The sequence below is a fragment of the Myotis yumanensis genome, unplaced genomic scaffold (genome assembly GCF_028538775.1).
Source record: "Myotis yumanensis isolate MYYU_CA2020_CCGP unplaced genomic scaffold, mMyoYum1.0.hap1 SCAF_10, whole genome shotgun sequence".
NCBI lineage: Eukaryota > Metazoa > Chordata > Mammalia > Chiroptera > Vespertilionidae > Myotis > Myotis yumanensis.
In genome coordinates, this window is record NW_027223761.1 from 36,570,694 (window position 1) to 36,588,522 (window position 17,829).

The 17,829-nt window shown below is 37.8% G+C and overlaps 1 protein-coding gene across 5 annotated transcripts in view; it reads left to right on the plus strand.

Moving 5' to 3' along the window:
- The window catches only part of SBF2 (SET binding factor 2), a 341,532-nt gene that overhangs the window by 34,242 nt on the left and 289,461 nt on the right, over window positions 1-17,829 (plus strand). For all 5 annotated transcript variants that reach the window (XM_070425317.1, XM_070425313.1, XM_070425315.1 and 2 more), the window contains exon 2: window positions 15,157-15,242. In XM_070425317.1, coding sequence (XP_070281418.1) covers window positions 15,157-15,242 — 86 coding nt within the window. The remainder of the gene's footprint in view (window positions 1-15,156; window positions 15,243-17,829) is intronic.

Sequence of the window (17,829 nt, forward strand, 5' to 3'; positions counted from 1 at the left end):
TGCTAGTCACAATTTGATGCAAAAAAAGACTAGGGGGTGGGTTAGAGAGCAACCAAAGGACTTGTATGCATGCATATTAGTATAACCAATGGACACAGACACTGGGGCAGTGGGGGCTTGCCAGGGGTGGGAATGGCTGGGTGGGGGTGGGTGTCAATTGGGGAAAAAGGAGACATATGTAAAACTTTAGACAATAAATTATAAATAGACTTTCTTTCCTGCCGTTGAAGCAACATTTTTTTTTAAAAAATTAAATCTTTATTGTTCAGATTATTACAGTTGTTCCTCTTTTTTCCCCCCCATAGCTCCCCTCTACCCGGTTCCCGTCCCACCCTCCGCCCTCACCCCCCACCGCTGTCCTAGAATGATTAGGTGCACGATTTTTGTCCAGTCTCTTCCCGCATCCCCCACACCCCTTTCCCCCCAAGAATAGTCAGTCCACTCCCTTTCTATGCCCCTGATTCTATTATAATCACCAGTTTATTCTGATCATCAGATTATTTAGTCACTTGATTTTTAGATTCACTTGTTGATAGATGTGTATTTGTTGTTCATAATTTGTATCTTTATCTTTTTCTTCTTCTTCCTCTTCTTAAAAGATACCTTTCAGCATTTCATATAATACTGGTTTAGTGGTGATGAACCCCTTTAGCTTTTCCTTATCTGTGAAGCTCTTTATCTGACCCTCAATTCTGAATGATAGCTTTGCTGGATAAAGTAATCTTGGTTGTAAGTTCTTGGCATTCATCACTTTGAATATTTCTTGCCACTCCCTTCTGGCCTGCAAAGTTTCTGTTGAGAAATCAGTTGACATTCGTATGGGTATTCCCTTGTAGGTAATTGAGTCTCTTTCTCTTGCTGCTTTTAAGATTCTCTCTTTGTCTTTTGCTCTTGGTATTTTAATGATGATGTGTCTTGGTGTGGTCCTCTTTGGATTCCTTTTGTTTGGTGTTCTCTGCGCTTCCTGGACTTGTAAGTCTATTTCTTTCACCAGGTAGGGGAAGTTTTCTGTCATTATTTCTTCAACTAGGTTTTCAATATCTTGCTCTCTCTCTTCTTCTGGCACCCCTATAATTCGGATGTTGGTACGCTTGAAGCTGTCCCAGAGGCTCCTTACACTATCTTCGTATTTTTGGATTCTTTTTTCATTTTGCTTTTCTGGTTGGGTGTTTTTTGCTTCTCCATATTTCAAATCTTTGACTTGATTCTTGCGATTCTCTGGTCTGCTGTTGGGAGTCTGTATAATATTCTTTATTTCAGTCAGTGTATGCTTAATTTCTGGTTGGTCCTTTATCACAACATTGAGGGTCTCACTAGATTTCTTGAGGGTCTCATTGAGTTTATCGGCGATTTCTAGAAAATTCTTGAAAAACCTTAAAAGTGTTTTAAACTCTATATCCAGCAGTTTGCTTTCCTCCATTTCTGTCATTTGTGTCCTGTTTCTTTGTCTCTGCATTTTTTATGCTTCGCTGTGTCGATAGAGTGGCTTTCTGTGCTAGGTATCCTAAAGGGCCCAGTGGCTCAGCCTCCCCAATTACCTGAGGTAGACACTCTTGGTGCACCCCCTTGTGGGCTTTGTGCACAGTCTTGTTGTAGTTAAGCCTTGATTGTTGTAGGTAACACTGGGAGGAATTGACCTCCAGGCCAATTGGCTGTGAGAATCAGCTGTGTCTATGGTGGGAGAACTTCTGTGCTGAAGACACCCTTCTGGGGCAAAACTTGCTTCAGTGGGGCTTTGGTGCTCACTGAGTCTGCTCCCTGAGTGTGTCCCTTATGGATCTGAGGAGTTGTAATTGGATGGTCCCACTCTGACCATTGAGTACACTGGCTCTTGGATCTAAGGAGGTGCTAATCTAGCCTCTGCCTGAGGCTACCCAGCAGAAGCCAGCTGTAAAGCAATGCAAGTTGCCCTGGGGCTTTGGGGCAGCTGCAGTTTCTTAAGTAATTTTCAGATTACAAAGGGCTGGGCCTTTCATATGCAAAAGCCTCCCTGCATGGCTTGGGCGGGGCAGGTCCCAGGGGATCAACAGGGTGGGCCGAGCGAGCAGTATGGCTGCTCTCAGTCCTGCCCTCAGAGGCCCTGGCAATCGCTGCGAGTGCCTCCGAGAGAAAGCTGCCCTCGAGTTCCGACCAATGCCAGACAGTCCCGTTTCTCCCATATGAGTCTTGGTCCCCAGAGACTAGCCCAGAACTGGAGCTCAGAGCCTGAGACTCCCTCCCCATTGAAAAAGACAATCGTGTCCTCAGCCGCCAGCCCTCTCTGCATGCACCTCCGAACCTTTGTATTTTACTTCCGCACTGCACCTCCTCTGAGTCTCGGTATGCTTTTCTCTTTCCTTTTAGTTGTAGAATTTCCACTCAGCCAGCCTTCCTGTGGTTCTGGATGATGTCTGTTCTGTCTTTTAGTTGTATTTTTTTTTTTAATATATTTTATTGGTTTTTACAGAGAGGAAGGGAGAGGGATATAGAGTTAGAAACATTGACGAGAGAGAAAGATCCATCAGCTGCCTCCTGCACGCCCCCCACTGGGGATTCGCCCGCAACCAAGGTACATGCCCTTGACCGGAATCGAACCCAGGACCCTTCAGTCCGCAGGCCGACACTCTATCCACTGAGCCAAACCGGTTCGGCTTTTTAGTTGTATTTTTGAAGTGGTTGTGCGAGGCAGCACTGTCTGGTGTTTACCTATGCCGCCATCTTGGTTTCTCCTCTGAAGCAACATTTTACTGATGACTTTTCAGTTTTCCACTTGTCTTTCGTTCAGTTGATGTGGCACCCATTTTCCTTCCTTTAAAATAGTTCCCATTGCTTGTAAACTATTGGAAATTGTTTGCTGAGCAATGTTTAATCTTTCTGCAAGTTGTTTTTGAGTTTGACATGCATCTTCATCCAATAATGCTTGTAGTTGTTGGTCTTCAAACTTTTTTGGTTGACCTGGACATTCTTTGTCTCTCACATCAAAATCATCACTTTTAAAGCGTTTAAACCAGCGTTCACAAGTATCTTGAGATGGAGCATGTTCACCATAAACTTCCCGAAGTATTCAGCAGCACTTTTTCTCAAAATATAGTAATGAATTATAACTTGCCACAAATGCTCTTTTTTGGCACGAAATTCGACATTTTTAAGTGTAAAAATATCTATGATGTTAACACCTTCAGCAAATTTGACATATGAAGTTTTGAAGCTTGTTGTCAATACAACAAAATAGCATACATATCAAATCACATATGTGTCAACATATGTGTAACTCCATCTATTGAAAAAAAATCCATATTATTAACTGGTACACCTAGTATTTATACAGTGTGACTTTGGAAATATTACCTGATATGTAAGTTTATTTCTTTATGTGTACAATTGAGATTAATGTTTTTTTTCCCATAGGTTGTTAGGATTAAATGCCTCCTGTATAATAACTGCACAATACATGTTGATTGGGTCTAGATTTCAGGTGACTGACCTTAGCAAAAATAAAACCCCAGTCCTACAGAGAGTTGGATTCTGAACAAATATTTCAACATGCAGAAGAACTTTCTAGTACTTTGGGAAGTAGTTATTTCCTTTTTACTTAGAGCTATTAAAGCAGAGGATGAACAGTTGTTTGGGGATAATGTAGAAGGTATTAAAACATTGAATTGAATTGTTATAATTTTTGTTTTAATCATCAGATGTGAAATATAAAACTCATGAGGAGCATGATAATTTATTTCCTGTACCTATATTTTTGCTGTCTTTTGTTCTTCCTTCCTGATGCTCTAGTAGTGCTTTGTTTACTTTAGCATTTCTTTTGTGTTTGAACATTTTCCCTTCAGCTGCTCTTTAAGAATGGGTCTCCTAGTGGCACATTCTTTTAGTTTATCTTCATCTGAGAATGTCTGTATTTTCCCTTCATTCCTGAAAGATAGTTTTGCTGGAAATAGAATTCATAGTTGACAGCTCTTTTTTTAAGTACTTTAAAAGTGGTGGGCCACTTTCTCCTTACCTTCATGGTTTTTAGTGTGACATTTGCTTTCATTTGAATTGGTGTTATCTTGTGGGCAATATGTTGTTTCTCTTGGCTTCTTTCAAGATTTTTTTTTTCTTTTTAGTTTTCAGGAGTTTAGTAATGATATGTGTCTTGGTGCAAATTTCTTTGAGTTTATCCTGTTTGAGGTTCAGTCAACTTGAAATTTTTTTGGTGCTTTGCCAAATTTGAGAATATTTCAGCCATTATCTTTGAATATTTGTTCAGTCCCACTCTCTCTTCTCCTTCTGGTACTTCAGTAATATGAATATTAGATATTTTGTTATGGTCCCACGAGTCCCCACAATTCTGTTCTTTATATTTTGATTTATTTTCTCTTAGTTGTTCAGATTGGCTAAAATCTATTGATCTGTCCCAAAGTTCACTAGTTTTATGCTATGCCATCTCTGTTATACTATTGAACCCATCCACTGAGATTTTTATTTTAGATATTTTATAATTTGAGAATTTCTGTTTGATTTATAACTTCTGTTTCTTTGCTATTTTCTATTTTTTTATTTGTTTCAGAGAATTTGTGATTGGTTGTTGAAAAATTTTTATGACAGCTATTTCAAAATCCTTGTCAGATATTCCAACATCTGATTCATGTCTGTGCTGGTATTAGTTTATTGTCCTTCTCATTCAGGTGTGATTTTTTATGGTTCCTGGTATGATGGGTGATTTTTTTTATTATTACTTCCTTGACATTTTGGCCTTTAACTTAGTCATTCTGTTTATATTTACCATATGGACCATGATCTATTTTTGTGAGCTGATATTCCAGTGGCAGTTTAATTTTCAGAGCTTTTGTGGTGTTATAGTTTTATCTCCTTCCCCCACTGGTCCATGCTGGTGCTGCCTACTTGGCAGAAGATGTTGCCCAAGTTGGGATGTCTGATGTTTCTTGGTGGGGGAGGAGAATCTCAGGCCCACAGGACCTAAAATATTGAGTTGACATTTTTTTTCCTTTTAATGTTATGACACCACTGTCTTCTAGCTTGCATTGTTTATTATGAGAATTTTGCTGTTATTCTTATTTTTGTTACTATGAACATAATGTCTTTTTTCTCCATTTTTTTTTTTCAGATTTTCTCTTTATATCTTTTTAAAGTAGTATGACTAAGATGTGCCTTGGTGTAGTTGTCTCCATCTGTGTGTGTGTGTGTGTAGTTATGTGTGTGTGTTTGGCATTTGTAGAGCTGATAATTAGATTTTTATATATATGTAAATATATATATAAATATACATATTTCAGTCTGTATTTCATTTTGGAGAATTCTTGTTGTTAAACTTCAGGTTTTTTAAATATTTTTTTGTAGTGTCTAATTCATTAATTCTATTCAATGTATTTGTCATATCTCTATTCCTGAAAATATGCAACACAGTTATATTAACTTTGAATGTCCTTATCTACTAACTTTATCATCTGTGTCAATTTGAGGTCTGTTTCAATCAATTGATTTTTTTTCTCAGTATTCCTCACACTTTTCTGTTTCTTTTCATGCCTGGTATTTTTTTGCTGGATGTTATATTTTTGTGTTACTACAAATATTCTTGAACTTTGTCCTGGGATGTAATTAAATCACTTGGAAATATCTTTATTTATTTATTTTTTTTTGAGGCTTGGTTTTCGTTTGTTCGGTGGATGGGCCCACAGCAGTGTTTAGTCTAGGGTTGAGTTTTCTACCCTACCGAGGCAATACCCTTCTGAATTCTCTGCCTGAAGCCCAGGGAATTAAGTTAGTTTTACTCTTGGCTGTTGCAAATACAAATTATTCCTAGCCTTGTGTGATCTCTGGGGATCATTCTTTCTGTTTCTTTCATGGGGTTTATTCCCTGGCCTTACCTGGTTTTCTTAGTATACTCAAATACTAATCAATACACAGATCTTCAAAGACTCAGACCCTCTGCAGATCTTTGGACTTACTTCTCTTTTCCCATGAATCTCTCTTTTCTTTGGGATGCCACCCTGTGAATTCTAACTTCCTTGATTTTCCTGGACTACCAACTTCATTGCTTCAGCTCACTGTACTACTGGACTACACTTGGATTTCCCCTTCCTGTTCTGAAGCCTTGAAATTCTCACCAGGAAGTAAGCTGGGGCAGTCTCTGCATTTGTCTTCACATGGCGTTTTCCCTGTTTGTCTGTATCTGTTTTTTCTTACTGGGGCACTAGTCATTGGATTGGGGCCAACCCTAATCCAGTAAGACCTAATCTTAACTAATTCTATCTTTTAAAACCATATTTCCAAGAAGATTTTATTTTGTAGACATGAACCTAGTACATTTAATAACTCAATACATTTTCGATCTTCTGGGGCTTAGAAAGAGCTTAAAATTATTTAAATTCATCTAAAGATACCTAAGTACTTCATGATTAAAACCCAAAAGGTATATATAAAAAGAGCTAAAGAAGAGAGAGAAATAATTATGTTACTGAATTTTTTGTTTTGTTAATCCCCAATTGAAGGTATTTTTTCTATTGATTTTTAGAGAGAGTGGAAGGGATGGGGAGAGACTGAGAGAGAAACATTGATGTGAGAGACACATCGACTGGTTGCCTTTCACATGAGCCCTGACCTGGAGATTGATCCTGCAACTGAGGCACATGCCCCTGACCAGAATCAAACCTGCGAACCTTCAGTCTTGGGCCAACTCTCTAACCACTGAGCCAAACTAAGGTTATGTTACTTAATTTTTTAACAGATACCGTTGTCTTCTCAGTTTATATTCATATCTTTAGCACTATTTTTGAAATAAAAAGAATTTGATTGATTATGATAGTACGCATGGCATAATTAAAAGTTTTCTATATAATTAAAAGTTTCTCTCAAAGGTCTTCTGTGATAATAATATAAAAGTTGAATAGGTTGCTTGAGATACTGCACATTTTTGTCACAGTACCTATCCAAACATAGACTAGAAGAGTATGTTCAAATATAGAATGAACTACTATAAGAGTAAAGTATACATTATAGATAAGTTATGCCAGGACTCTTTCATCTTTCATTGATTATGATAGATTCCATTCTAACTATAAGCAAAATTCAAAGATGTATCTCTCCCAGATTGCCTTCTTCCAGTAGTACAATTATTTACTCATATAAATACCACTGCAATAAAAATAAAATTTTTTTGCCCTCGTCAGTGTGGCTCAGTTGGTTGGAGTGTGCTAAAAGATTTCAGGTTCCATCCCTGGTAGGAGCGTGTGCAGGAGGTAACCAGTCAATGTTCTTTCCTCCCTCCCTCCCTCCCTTCCTCCTTTCCTCCCTCCCTTCCTCCTTCCCTCTAAAACCAGTTGAAAAAATAAATAAATAAAAAATGTCTATCACTCTAAAAAGTTTGCTTGCATACCCTTTTTCATATCCATCCCTAATACCCATCCTTAGCCCTGGGCAACCAGTGATCTGCTTTCTATCACTATAGATTAGATTTGTCTTTTCTGAAATTTCGTATGAATGGAATCCTGTGGTATGTTCTTGTTTATATTCAGCTTCTTTTGCTCAGCATAATTATTTTGAAATTTATCCATGTTGTACGAATATCAGCAGTTTTTTCTTTTTTAGTGCTGAATAATATTCCATTGCATGGATACACCACAATTTATTTCTCCATTTACCTGTTAACAGCCCTATTTCGTGGTTTTTGATGCTATGGCATATGGTATTTTAAACTTTTATTGCTAGTATATAGAAATACAATCATTTTTTATATTGACCCTTTGAGGCCTTGCTAAACTTATTTATTAGTGCTTATATTTTCTTTTTAGATTTCTTAAGATTTTTCATAGTTGTCTGCAAATAGAGCCAGTGTTCTGCTTTTCCCATCCGTATGGCTTTTATGTATTTTTTTTCTCTTTATTGCAGTGGTTAGGACTTACAGTACAATGTTGAATTAAAATCATGATAGTGAACAATTTTTTTCTTTACTCTTGAAAGTATTACAGATATCCCCTTTGTTTGTTTTGTTTGTTTGCTTTTCCCCATTGATCCCCTCCACCCTGCCCTTGCCCCTCCCAGGCCTTCACCACTCTATTGTCTATGTCCATATATGAATATAAATTCCCCGGTTTATCACTCCCCAACCAACCACCCACCCACTCCTGCCTCCCCTCTAGTGGACATTCTTTTTTAAAAAAAATTCTTTATTGTTTAAAGTATTATATAAATCTCCTTTTCCCCCCATTGACCTCTCCCAGCCGCCTATATCCCCCAGCACATGCCCCTACTGTCTGTGTCCATTGGTTTTGCTCATATGCATATATACAAGTCCTTTGGTTGATCTCTTACCCCCCTCACCCCCCGCCTTCCCTCATAGATTGGACAGTATGTTTGATGCTTCTATGACTCTGGTTCTATTTTTGTTCAACAGTTTATGTTGTTCATTATATTCCACAAATGAGTGAGATCATGTGATATTTATCTTTCTCTGACTGGCTTATTTTGCTTAGTGTAATGCTCTCCAGTTCCATCTATGCTGTTGCAAATGGTAAGAATTCCTTCTTTTTTACAGCAGCGTAGTATTCCATTGTGTAGATGTACCACTGTTTTCTAATCCACTCATCTGCTGATGGCCACTTAGGCTGTTTCCAAATCTTAGCTATTGTAAATTGTGCTGCTATGAACATAGAGGTGCATATATCCTTTCTTATTGGTGTTTCTGTTTTCTTGGGATATATTCCTAGAAGTGGGATTACTAGGTCAAATGGAAGTTCCATTTTTAGTTTTTTGAGGAAACACCATACTGTGGTGTTTTGAGGAAACACCAGAGGGAATACCAGTGGCTGCACCAGTTTGCATTCCCACCAGCAGTGCAAGAGGGTTCCTTTTTCTCTACATCCTCTCCAGCACTTGTCGTTTGTTGATTTGTTGATTATAGCCATTCTGACAGGTGGATTTTTTTAAGTTTTTCTATTTCTGATTTTATTAGACTTATGACTTGATTTCTAGACAATATTGTTTTCTTTCCAAAACTTTACTGTCATGATACTGTGCTGTATCTGCCCTTGTATTTGCACTTCAAAAAACTCAGTTCAAGTCCTAAATATTCTTATAACAAGCTTTATGCTTCTCTCCTTGGCACCTAATGCAAGGCCTCACATAGTGTTATTGTTGAATAAATGAACTATGTAATAGTCTACTTGTCAGACTTTCTAAATTTGGCCTGGTTTTTCAGACCACAGAAATATGTATCTTGTACTGAAACTTAAGTCTGATCATTGTTTTCTGTGGCAATTCATTCTATTTTTTTTAAAAGCATTTTTATTGATTTCAGAGAGGAAGGGAGAAGGAGAGAGAGAGAGAAACATCAATGATGAGAGAAAATCATTGATTGGCTGCCTTCTGCACGCCCCCTACCTGGGGACCAAGCCCGCAACCCAGGCATGTTCCCTTGACCAGAATTGAACCCTGGAGCCCTTCAGTCCGCAGGCCAACGTTCTATCCACTGAGCCAAACCAGCTACGGCCATTCTATTTTTTGATCGTTCTCCTTCTCAAATGGTTCTTCCTTTATACTGAATCAAAATATATCCTCTGAATTATATCTTTGGCTCTAGTCTTCTCCACACTATCTTCTTCTGTATAATAGCTCTTCAGATATTTGGAGAAAGTTCTCATTAGTGTAAGTTTTCTGACTAAATCTTTTTTTTTTTTTTTAAATGTAATTGTGTCCTGACCCTTTACCAGTGTGATTGTACTTCTTACAGTGCTCTCCAGTTTGGACTCTTTAGTGACAAGGAATACAGACCCATCCCAGCTTCAGAGGAAGGAATGTCATAGGAAGTTTGACACTATAATGCTGCTAGAGTGAACTGGAGGTAGAACCTAGGCAGCTGCATGGTTTCTTTCTTGTGGTACCTCTGCTTCTTTCTACACGTGTATACGGTTAGCTTGTTTCTACTGGCAAGTCTTGGCCAAGAGTTTCTGCTGCTCTGTAACTTCGGTTTTACACATGACCCCTTTCTGTCACAACAGCACGTCGTTATGTGTCTTTTTGGCTGCTTTATTCAGTTTCTTCCTTTTTAAAATAAATTCAGAATTCCCTAGCAGAGGAATTTGATTTGTCTAGGTCACTCTGGTCATAAGTTGCTTGCCAGTTTATAGTTGTCCTTACCCACCTTATAGCCCCATTCATTTGTTCAACAGCATGCTATTAAGTATCTAATATATACCAGGAATTATTCTAAGTGCCTGGGTAGGACACATCAGTAAACAAAGCAGGCCAAAATTCATTGTTTTCATTCTAGTGAAGTGAGACAGACAAACAACAGTAAATGTAATAACCAAATAAGTGATTTAGTAATTCTCTCTGGCTGGTGGAAGGAGTACGAGCATGGCTGCTGCCCTTCCTTGAACTGTGGACTTTGCCATTTTGTTAGAGGAGTGTGGGCAGATGGACATCATAAGACAAGTCAAGTGTAGATAACTTCTGAACTAGTTGTTTAGATAAACATCATAGAAAAAGATTTAGTGAATTATGCATTAGAGAAGCATTTCTTAAAGTTCAGAGTCTATATTTAAACAAACTTTCTACATCAGGGTTGGCAAAAGTAGGTTTACAGTTGTAATACAAATAAATGACACAATAGTTAATAAATAATAACACAAGAATAAACTTTCACATACTCACAACTGTAAACCTACTTTTGCCTACCCCTGTATATACTTGGTATATCTACACTGTAACACACATAGAAGTCAATTAAATAATTTTTGTCAATTGTTATGGTCAACAAATACTAAGCATCCTGTTTTGTGTAGAGCAGAGTACTATATTTTATTTCTCCACCTAATTAATCCCTACTTATTATTTTTTTAAAAATTAAATTTATTGGGGTGACATTGGTTAATAGGATCATACAGGTTTTAAGTGTACATTTTTATGATATTCTTAGTTCTTCTGTAGATTTACTTCTTCCACCTAGCTACTGGCAACTTCACACCAACAGTATACTAGTTAGCAACCCCAGAGAATACTTTTTGACTCTTCTGGAGTCATTGGCCAAGGCTAGAAAACCTGCCACGAGGGTAATGGATGGTTGGCTCATCTTAGGTCAGTTGCTAATCCTAGTGATTGGCCTGGGTAGCCTGATAGCTCTTCCAGGACCCAAGGGAAAGTGGGTTACCAAACATAAAGGAGGGAAAAGTGTGCCTGGCCGCACCAGTATTTCCTCATCCTGTCTAAATTTGTTTTGGGCAGCTTGTCTAGCATATCTACTTTTTCTTTCAAAGAAAGCCATTTCCAAATGTTCTGGTATCTTGCCAAGGATTGCCCCCCCCCCCCCCCCCTTTTAATATAGTAACTCCATTTGGCCATTATATTTCTTGATTTTATAATGGGGTAGGAGAGTAGGGTCCGAAAAACAACAACAACAGGAAGGCACTGACTAATAACTGCTCCTTCCTTCTCTCAAGTCAGCTGCATACTATGCAGGGGACAATCTTTTGCCGCCTAGCACCCCTTCTTTCTAGGAAATGGTCCCCTTTCTTTTGAGTAATTTCTCCCTTCCCCCTACCCATGTAATACAGATAGAAGCTGCTTTTACAGCCACTCTGATTGACATGACCAGCTTCACCTCTGGACATAAGGATCAGTGCGCAGGTGTCTGGGCACCTGACTCTGAAACAGTCTTCCCTCATTGTTCCTTGTTCTTCAATACAAAAAGTCATCTTCTCGGAATTTTTAAATACAACCATTATTGCCTTAAAAATAGTTATCATATAAAATATAAGAACTTGGGAAATGTTTAAACGTTCAGACTAAATGCTTATAAATCAAGAAGCAATATTCAGAAAATATTTGTTTACTTTTGCAGAGTACTTTCATAAGCTCCTCAACAGTTGTTAGCTCCAGCAATTTACATATTTGGAAACCAAGTTATTGTAGCTCTCTCTACATTTTATTTGCAGTGAAATATCAATCTACCATTTTATTGTTGCTTTTTTTCTAACCTAATTTTCATTTTCATATAACCGAAAGTCTTACCACCATGAATCATATTTCTGTGTGCATTTATAAATGTTATATCTCCATTTCAAACTAAACTTTCATGTTTTTGAAACACTGCATATTATTGGGAAATCCATAAATAATACGTTGCTTCTAGAGACTTTTGAAAGTTATGCTCCTGCCAGAGAGGAATTTTTTATCTGTCAAATTTGCAATAATTAAAACAAGTAAAAATTTAAAATAACAGTTGTTGGTAAGGCTGTAGTGAAAATGCCAGTGTCATTCTTATACACAGAATGTTAAAAAAAATTGTTAAATGTCTTTCTGGTGGGCCCTTTGGCTTTGTGTGATCTTTAAAATTTTCATACTCTTTAACCCAGTAGTTGTATTTCCAAGAATTCTTTTTTCTGTGGAAAAGTGAGATGAGGGTAAGTATTTATATATAAAGGGCCTTATTTAGCATTATTTATAATAGTGAGAAACTAGACAATGTACATACTACAGCAAAGGCCCACTGTAAAATATTAAGTACTACACCAATATATAAAGCCAGGTTTAGTATGACCTCAATTCTGTAGAAAAAGTACATGTTAACAAAACCTCCCTATTTCATCCCTAGGATAAAATAGTCCAAAATGTTAACAGTAATTCTCCTCAGGTATGGGAATGTGGGTGATTTCTTCTTTATATTTTTATATATTTGAAAAAATTTGCAGTTAACATATATTTTTATATTTAGTAAAAATTAATATGATAAACTATTTTAAGAGCCTAAAATATATTAGCTATGACTTTCAGAACTAAACAGAAAATATAGGAACACCTGATTAAATATGATGAGCTAAAAAACATGCATTTATCTCTGTTTAAAAAGACAGGGAGATGTAAGCTTAAAACAATTTCTGTCAGTAGTAATGAATTTATTAAAATAAACATTTAACTCTGTATGAACTAAGTGCCAGGCATTTGGTATGCTAGTGGATACAAAGATGGTGCTGAAAGAAAAAGCTGGCTGTCTTTTCTTCTAGAAAGTTTTCCATGGTCTTTCTGCTAGACTAGATTTGGTTCCCTTCTATCATTGTGCTTATGATGATATACTGAAGTTATCAGTTTATTTGCTTGTTCTCCAATAGGTTATGAGTTCCTTGAGGATGGGGGCCATGTCTTTTTCGTGTGTGTATTTCCAGTACCTAGCCATTTTTTGAATTAGTTCTGCTTGAGATATCAGAAGTGGTGATGTTTGAGGTGGATGAAAAATGAATGCGTGTGATACATCACTTTTTGTTTAGTTTACTCTTTTTTAAAATATTTTATTGAATTTTTACAGAGAGGAAGGGAGAGGGATAGAGAGTTAGAAACATCAATGATAGAGAAACATTGATCAGCTGCCTCCTGCACACCCCCTACTGGGGATATGCCCGCAACCAAGGTCGAACCTGGGACCCTTAAGTCCGCAGGCGGATGTTCTATCCGCTGAGCCAAACCTGTTAGGGCGAGTTTAGTTTACTCTTAATGAAATCCTGCATTTCCCTATAATGATGGATATATGAGGAGTTACTGTACTGCAACAGTTGTTAACTTTAATTGAGAATGTTTTTATTTTGCCTTTTTCAAATGTGACCAGTTTTAGAGCATAGTACTGAGTTGGTTAGTAAAATTAACTTAACTTTCTATTTATCTTTATAGGTAAAAATATGGCCATAAAGTGTTTAAACTCTAAGTGAGGGGTAAGGAGGAAGTTAAATGTACAGGGATCAGAGTGAAGGATGATAATGGGTGATTAAAAAAATTTAACAGAGAAGGTAGGAAAACATATATTAACAATTTGAATCAGGTGTTACAGGCTTACTTAAGTTAGATGTACATATAATCAGAATGTTGCTTTCACTTCATAGTAAGCTGGGACACAAAGTAAAATATGCCAACTCATGAAGCTCTTTAAAAAGTGTAGCAAAAAGCAGTTTAGACCTCACATATACTTTCTTTTTTTAAAAAATAGATTTTTATTGATTTCAGAGAGGAAGGAAGAGAGAGATAGAAACATCAATGATGAGAGAGAATAATTGGTTGGTTGCCTCCTGCACGCCCCCTACTGGGAATCAAGTCCACAACCTGGCATGTGCCCTTGACTGTAATTGAACCCAGGACCTTTCAATCCACATGCTGATGCTCTATCCACTGAGCCAAACCAGCTAGGGCTAACATATACTTTCCATTCCCAAATTACTCACAGATTACATCCCCAAGATTCAAGAATAAGTCAATCCATTCTTTAGTGTCCCAGGATAATTTTATAACAATAATGGCACAGACAAGTGGTGGCACTTGGTGGTGGTGATAGGATGCTACTAGCATCTAGTGGGTTGAGGCTAAGGATGCTACTAACCATCCTACAATGCACAGGACTTAGACCCTTTCCCCGCAACCTTCCCATAAACACACAATCTGGCCCAAAATGTCAGTAATGCTGATGTTGAGAAACTCTGCCTAGACCAATGATGGTGAACCTATGACATGCGTGTCAGAGGTGACACGTGAACTCTTTTTTTTGGTTGATTTTTCTTTGTTAAATGGCATTTAAATATATAAAATAAATATCAAAAATATAAATCTGTTTTACTATGGTTGCAAATATCAAAAAATTTCTATATGTGACATGGCACCAGAGTTAAGTTAGGGTTTTTCAAAATGCTGACACGCCGAGCTCAAAAGGTTCGCCATTACTGGCCTAGACAATAGTCAAGTTCCCAGGCCACTGTAAAAGTCTTTATTTTACTCATAATACTGCTTATGACCCATAACTGAAGCTTAGTGCTAGCTACCATTTTGTCACTTAAAAGTACTTTGCCTCCATTGAAAAGTTCTTTTAAAGTTTCAACTTGAGATACTGAGAAGATTGCTTTCCTTATTGGGAACAAAGGCAGTTACTCCCATGGTGTGATAGAGACTCTAGATTTTAATGTTTCTGTCTATTTTTTTTTTTAGCTTTTCATATATATGTTACTTTTGAGAGTCTGTTGGATATAATTGCCTGTCATTTCAGTATTATGTTTAGAAGGTAAATGTTTTTGTGTCCTTTAAATCTTGAACATATTTAATCAATATATCAATTTATTCAACAAACATTCATTTATAAATAAGTATTAATATAATGAGTATTCAGATTTTATAATATCCCATTTATTTTGATTTTATTAATAGGGTCAGGAGCAGGTCTGGGGAAAATAATCCAGAGATTTCCACAGAAGGACTGGGATGATACACCTTTTCCACAGGGAATTGAATTGGTAAGTTGATGGTGCATTATTGTACTTTTATAATGATACTTTTCTTATGTTATATTTATGATTATATTTATGTTATAGTTACTTTTGAATAATTTGGTGATTTAACTGTAACATGTTACTAGAAATAATCCCTCATCCCAGTACCCCAAGCACAGTAACCTTTGAATGTATTGATTCTGGAATGTCTGTTTTGTTGTCCATTTTTCCATTTAAACTTCTCTCTAATATTAAATGCTGGAAGCCGGTCCATCCTTGCTGCTTGACACAGTCGCTGCAGGAAAGAAACATCTGCACAGCATATGTTTCAAGGGACCTGGCATATATAGCATAGTGTTCTTAATATGTTTGCTCTCCTTAGCACCATGTGTTTTAACCAAGGTCACCTCTCCGAGAAAGGTTGTTTCCCCAGGTGGGGATTTTTCCCTGAGGTTAGGGAGGAGATACAACCCCTTAATTAAGTGCCAGGCGGGTAGTTAAGCTACATAATCTTTACTCCCTGGAATTGAGATAAGAAACGCCCTAACCTTTGTAATAGAAATTGACAGGATTAAAATCGGCTGGTATAAATACGGATGTAACAAGACAATAAACTTCAGATCATCATCAGATCCTCATCAGGTCCTAACCAGAACTCCGACCAGAACTTTGGCTGGAGATCCTGGCTAGAGGTCCTGACTAGGCTGCTGATCAACTGAAGGCTGTCTTCGTGTCATTCCTTCTTCGCTGACTCCGTCCACACCTTTGGGAACCCCTGGACCTGCTGGGGTTGGACCCCAGCAATTAAAGAATAAATTGATCTTTATGTACTTGGGAGCTGAAAAGTTCCTTTGACTCTTCAGTTAAAATGTTAGCCTAGTAGCTTTAGTGATAGTGTGTCACTACACAAATGTTTATTATATTTTTTTGGAAAATTTCCAGATTATTGTTTTGATGAAAACTAAACAAACAGACAAAAAGAAAGGTTAGTTTAATGGTGACCAGTCATGTTGAATTCACAAACCCAAATTCTCTTTTTAGGAACTTTAGGTTGCTTTATCATAGTGCAATTCAGCTGCTTTAATTTTTGTCTGCCATTTTAAAGGAATGTAATGGTTGTGCATAATTAATAATGGCTAGTACATCCTATCTGGTGGCTGTTTCATGATGGTTAAGTGAGGGACTGGAAAGATGATCACTAAAGTATTTTTCAATATGACTATGCAGTTTGGTTCTCAAACATACTGTAGTATGTGTATATGTGTGTGGCCGGCAGGGGGGGGGCAGTTAGGGGCAACCAGGCCAGCAGGGGGGCAGTTAGAGGTGATCAAGCCAGCACAAAGAGGCAGTGAGGGGCAATCAGGTCTGTTGGGGGGGGGGGGGGGGGCAGTTAGGGGTGACCAGGCAGGCAGGCAGGTGAGTGATTAGGAGCCCGCGGTCCAGGATTGTGAGAGGATTGTTCGACTGCCGGTGAAGGCCCGATCTCTGGGATCCTAAGTCGGCAGTTGGACATCGCTCAAGGGGTTCTGGATTGGAAAGGGTGCAGGCTGGGCCGAGAAGACCCCCCTCCCCATGCACGAATTTCATGCACTGGGCCTCTAGTCTCTATATATAAAAGCCTAAGGGACTGAACGACCAAATGACTGAACGACCAGTTAACCGGTTGCTATGATGCACACTGACCATCAGGGGCAGACGCTCAATGCAGGAGCTGCCCCCTGGTGGTCAGTCCGCTCCTACAGCCAACCTCCTGTAGCCAGCCAACCTCCTGTGGTCCTTCTCCCCCCCCCAGCTGGCCCTGATATGCCCCAATTGGGACCGGGTGAGTTAGCCCTGAGTGCCAGCCAGGCCAAGGGACCCCACCTGTGCACGAATTTGTGCACCGGGCCTCTAGTTTGGTATAATATGATAGTGAAGTGTGGAGACTCTGGAGGGGACTACAAATCCCAGCTGTATGGTTTGACTTTTGACAAGTTAACTTCTTTGAGCAGCAGAATCCTCATTTATAAAATGAGGATAATGACACTACTAATCTCATAGGGTTTTTTTAAGATAAAATGGGTTAAAAATGCACATAAAATGCTTAGAACAATTTATTCTATAAAATAAGTGCTCATTAAATGAGGTAGCTAGTTTATTATTGTTGTTGCTGCTGTTTGTTCGACATCTTGTAACACCTGCCCCAGAAGAAATATTCATCTGTTAGCATGGATCAGAAATATCAATTAGGATAAAACTGATGTTGAAAAAAATTGTGAATTTTTAAATTTTTGCTAATGACTGTCCATTTCTGCTTCACTAAAGATAAAAAATACATTGCTGAATGCCTAATTTTGGTTATTTGTAAAGAAGGGAGCATTTTCTGTAGACACACATAAAAAGTAAATTTTGAATTTTGCTATTAAAAATGGGGAAAGAATGTGGGGATCATAGAAAAAGTAACTTTTTGGGAAGCCCCTTGTATTCCTTTTTTTCCTCCCCCACATGCCTATAAATATTAGTAATTGGCTTTCCTGTATGAATAACTAGGTATTTATTTGTACTATTAAAGCTTTTAAATCCTCTTTAAGCATCCTTTCAGTGATGACTGAAAGGGGAAATTTTTGTTGCT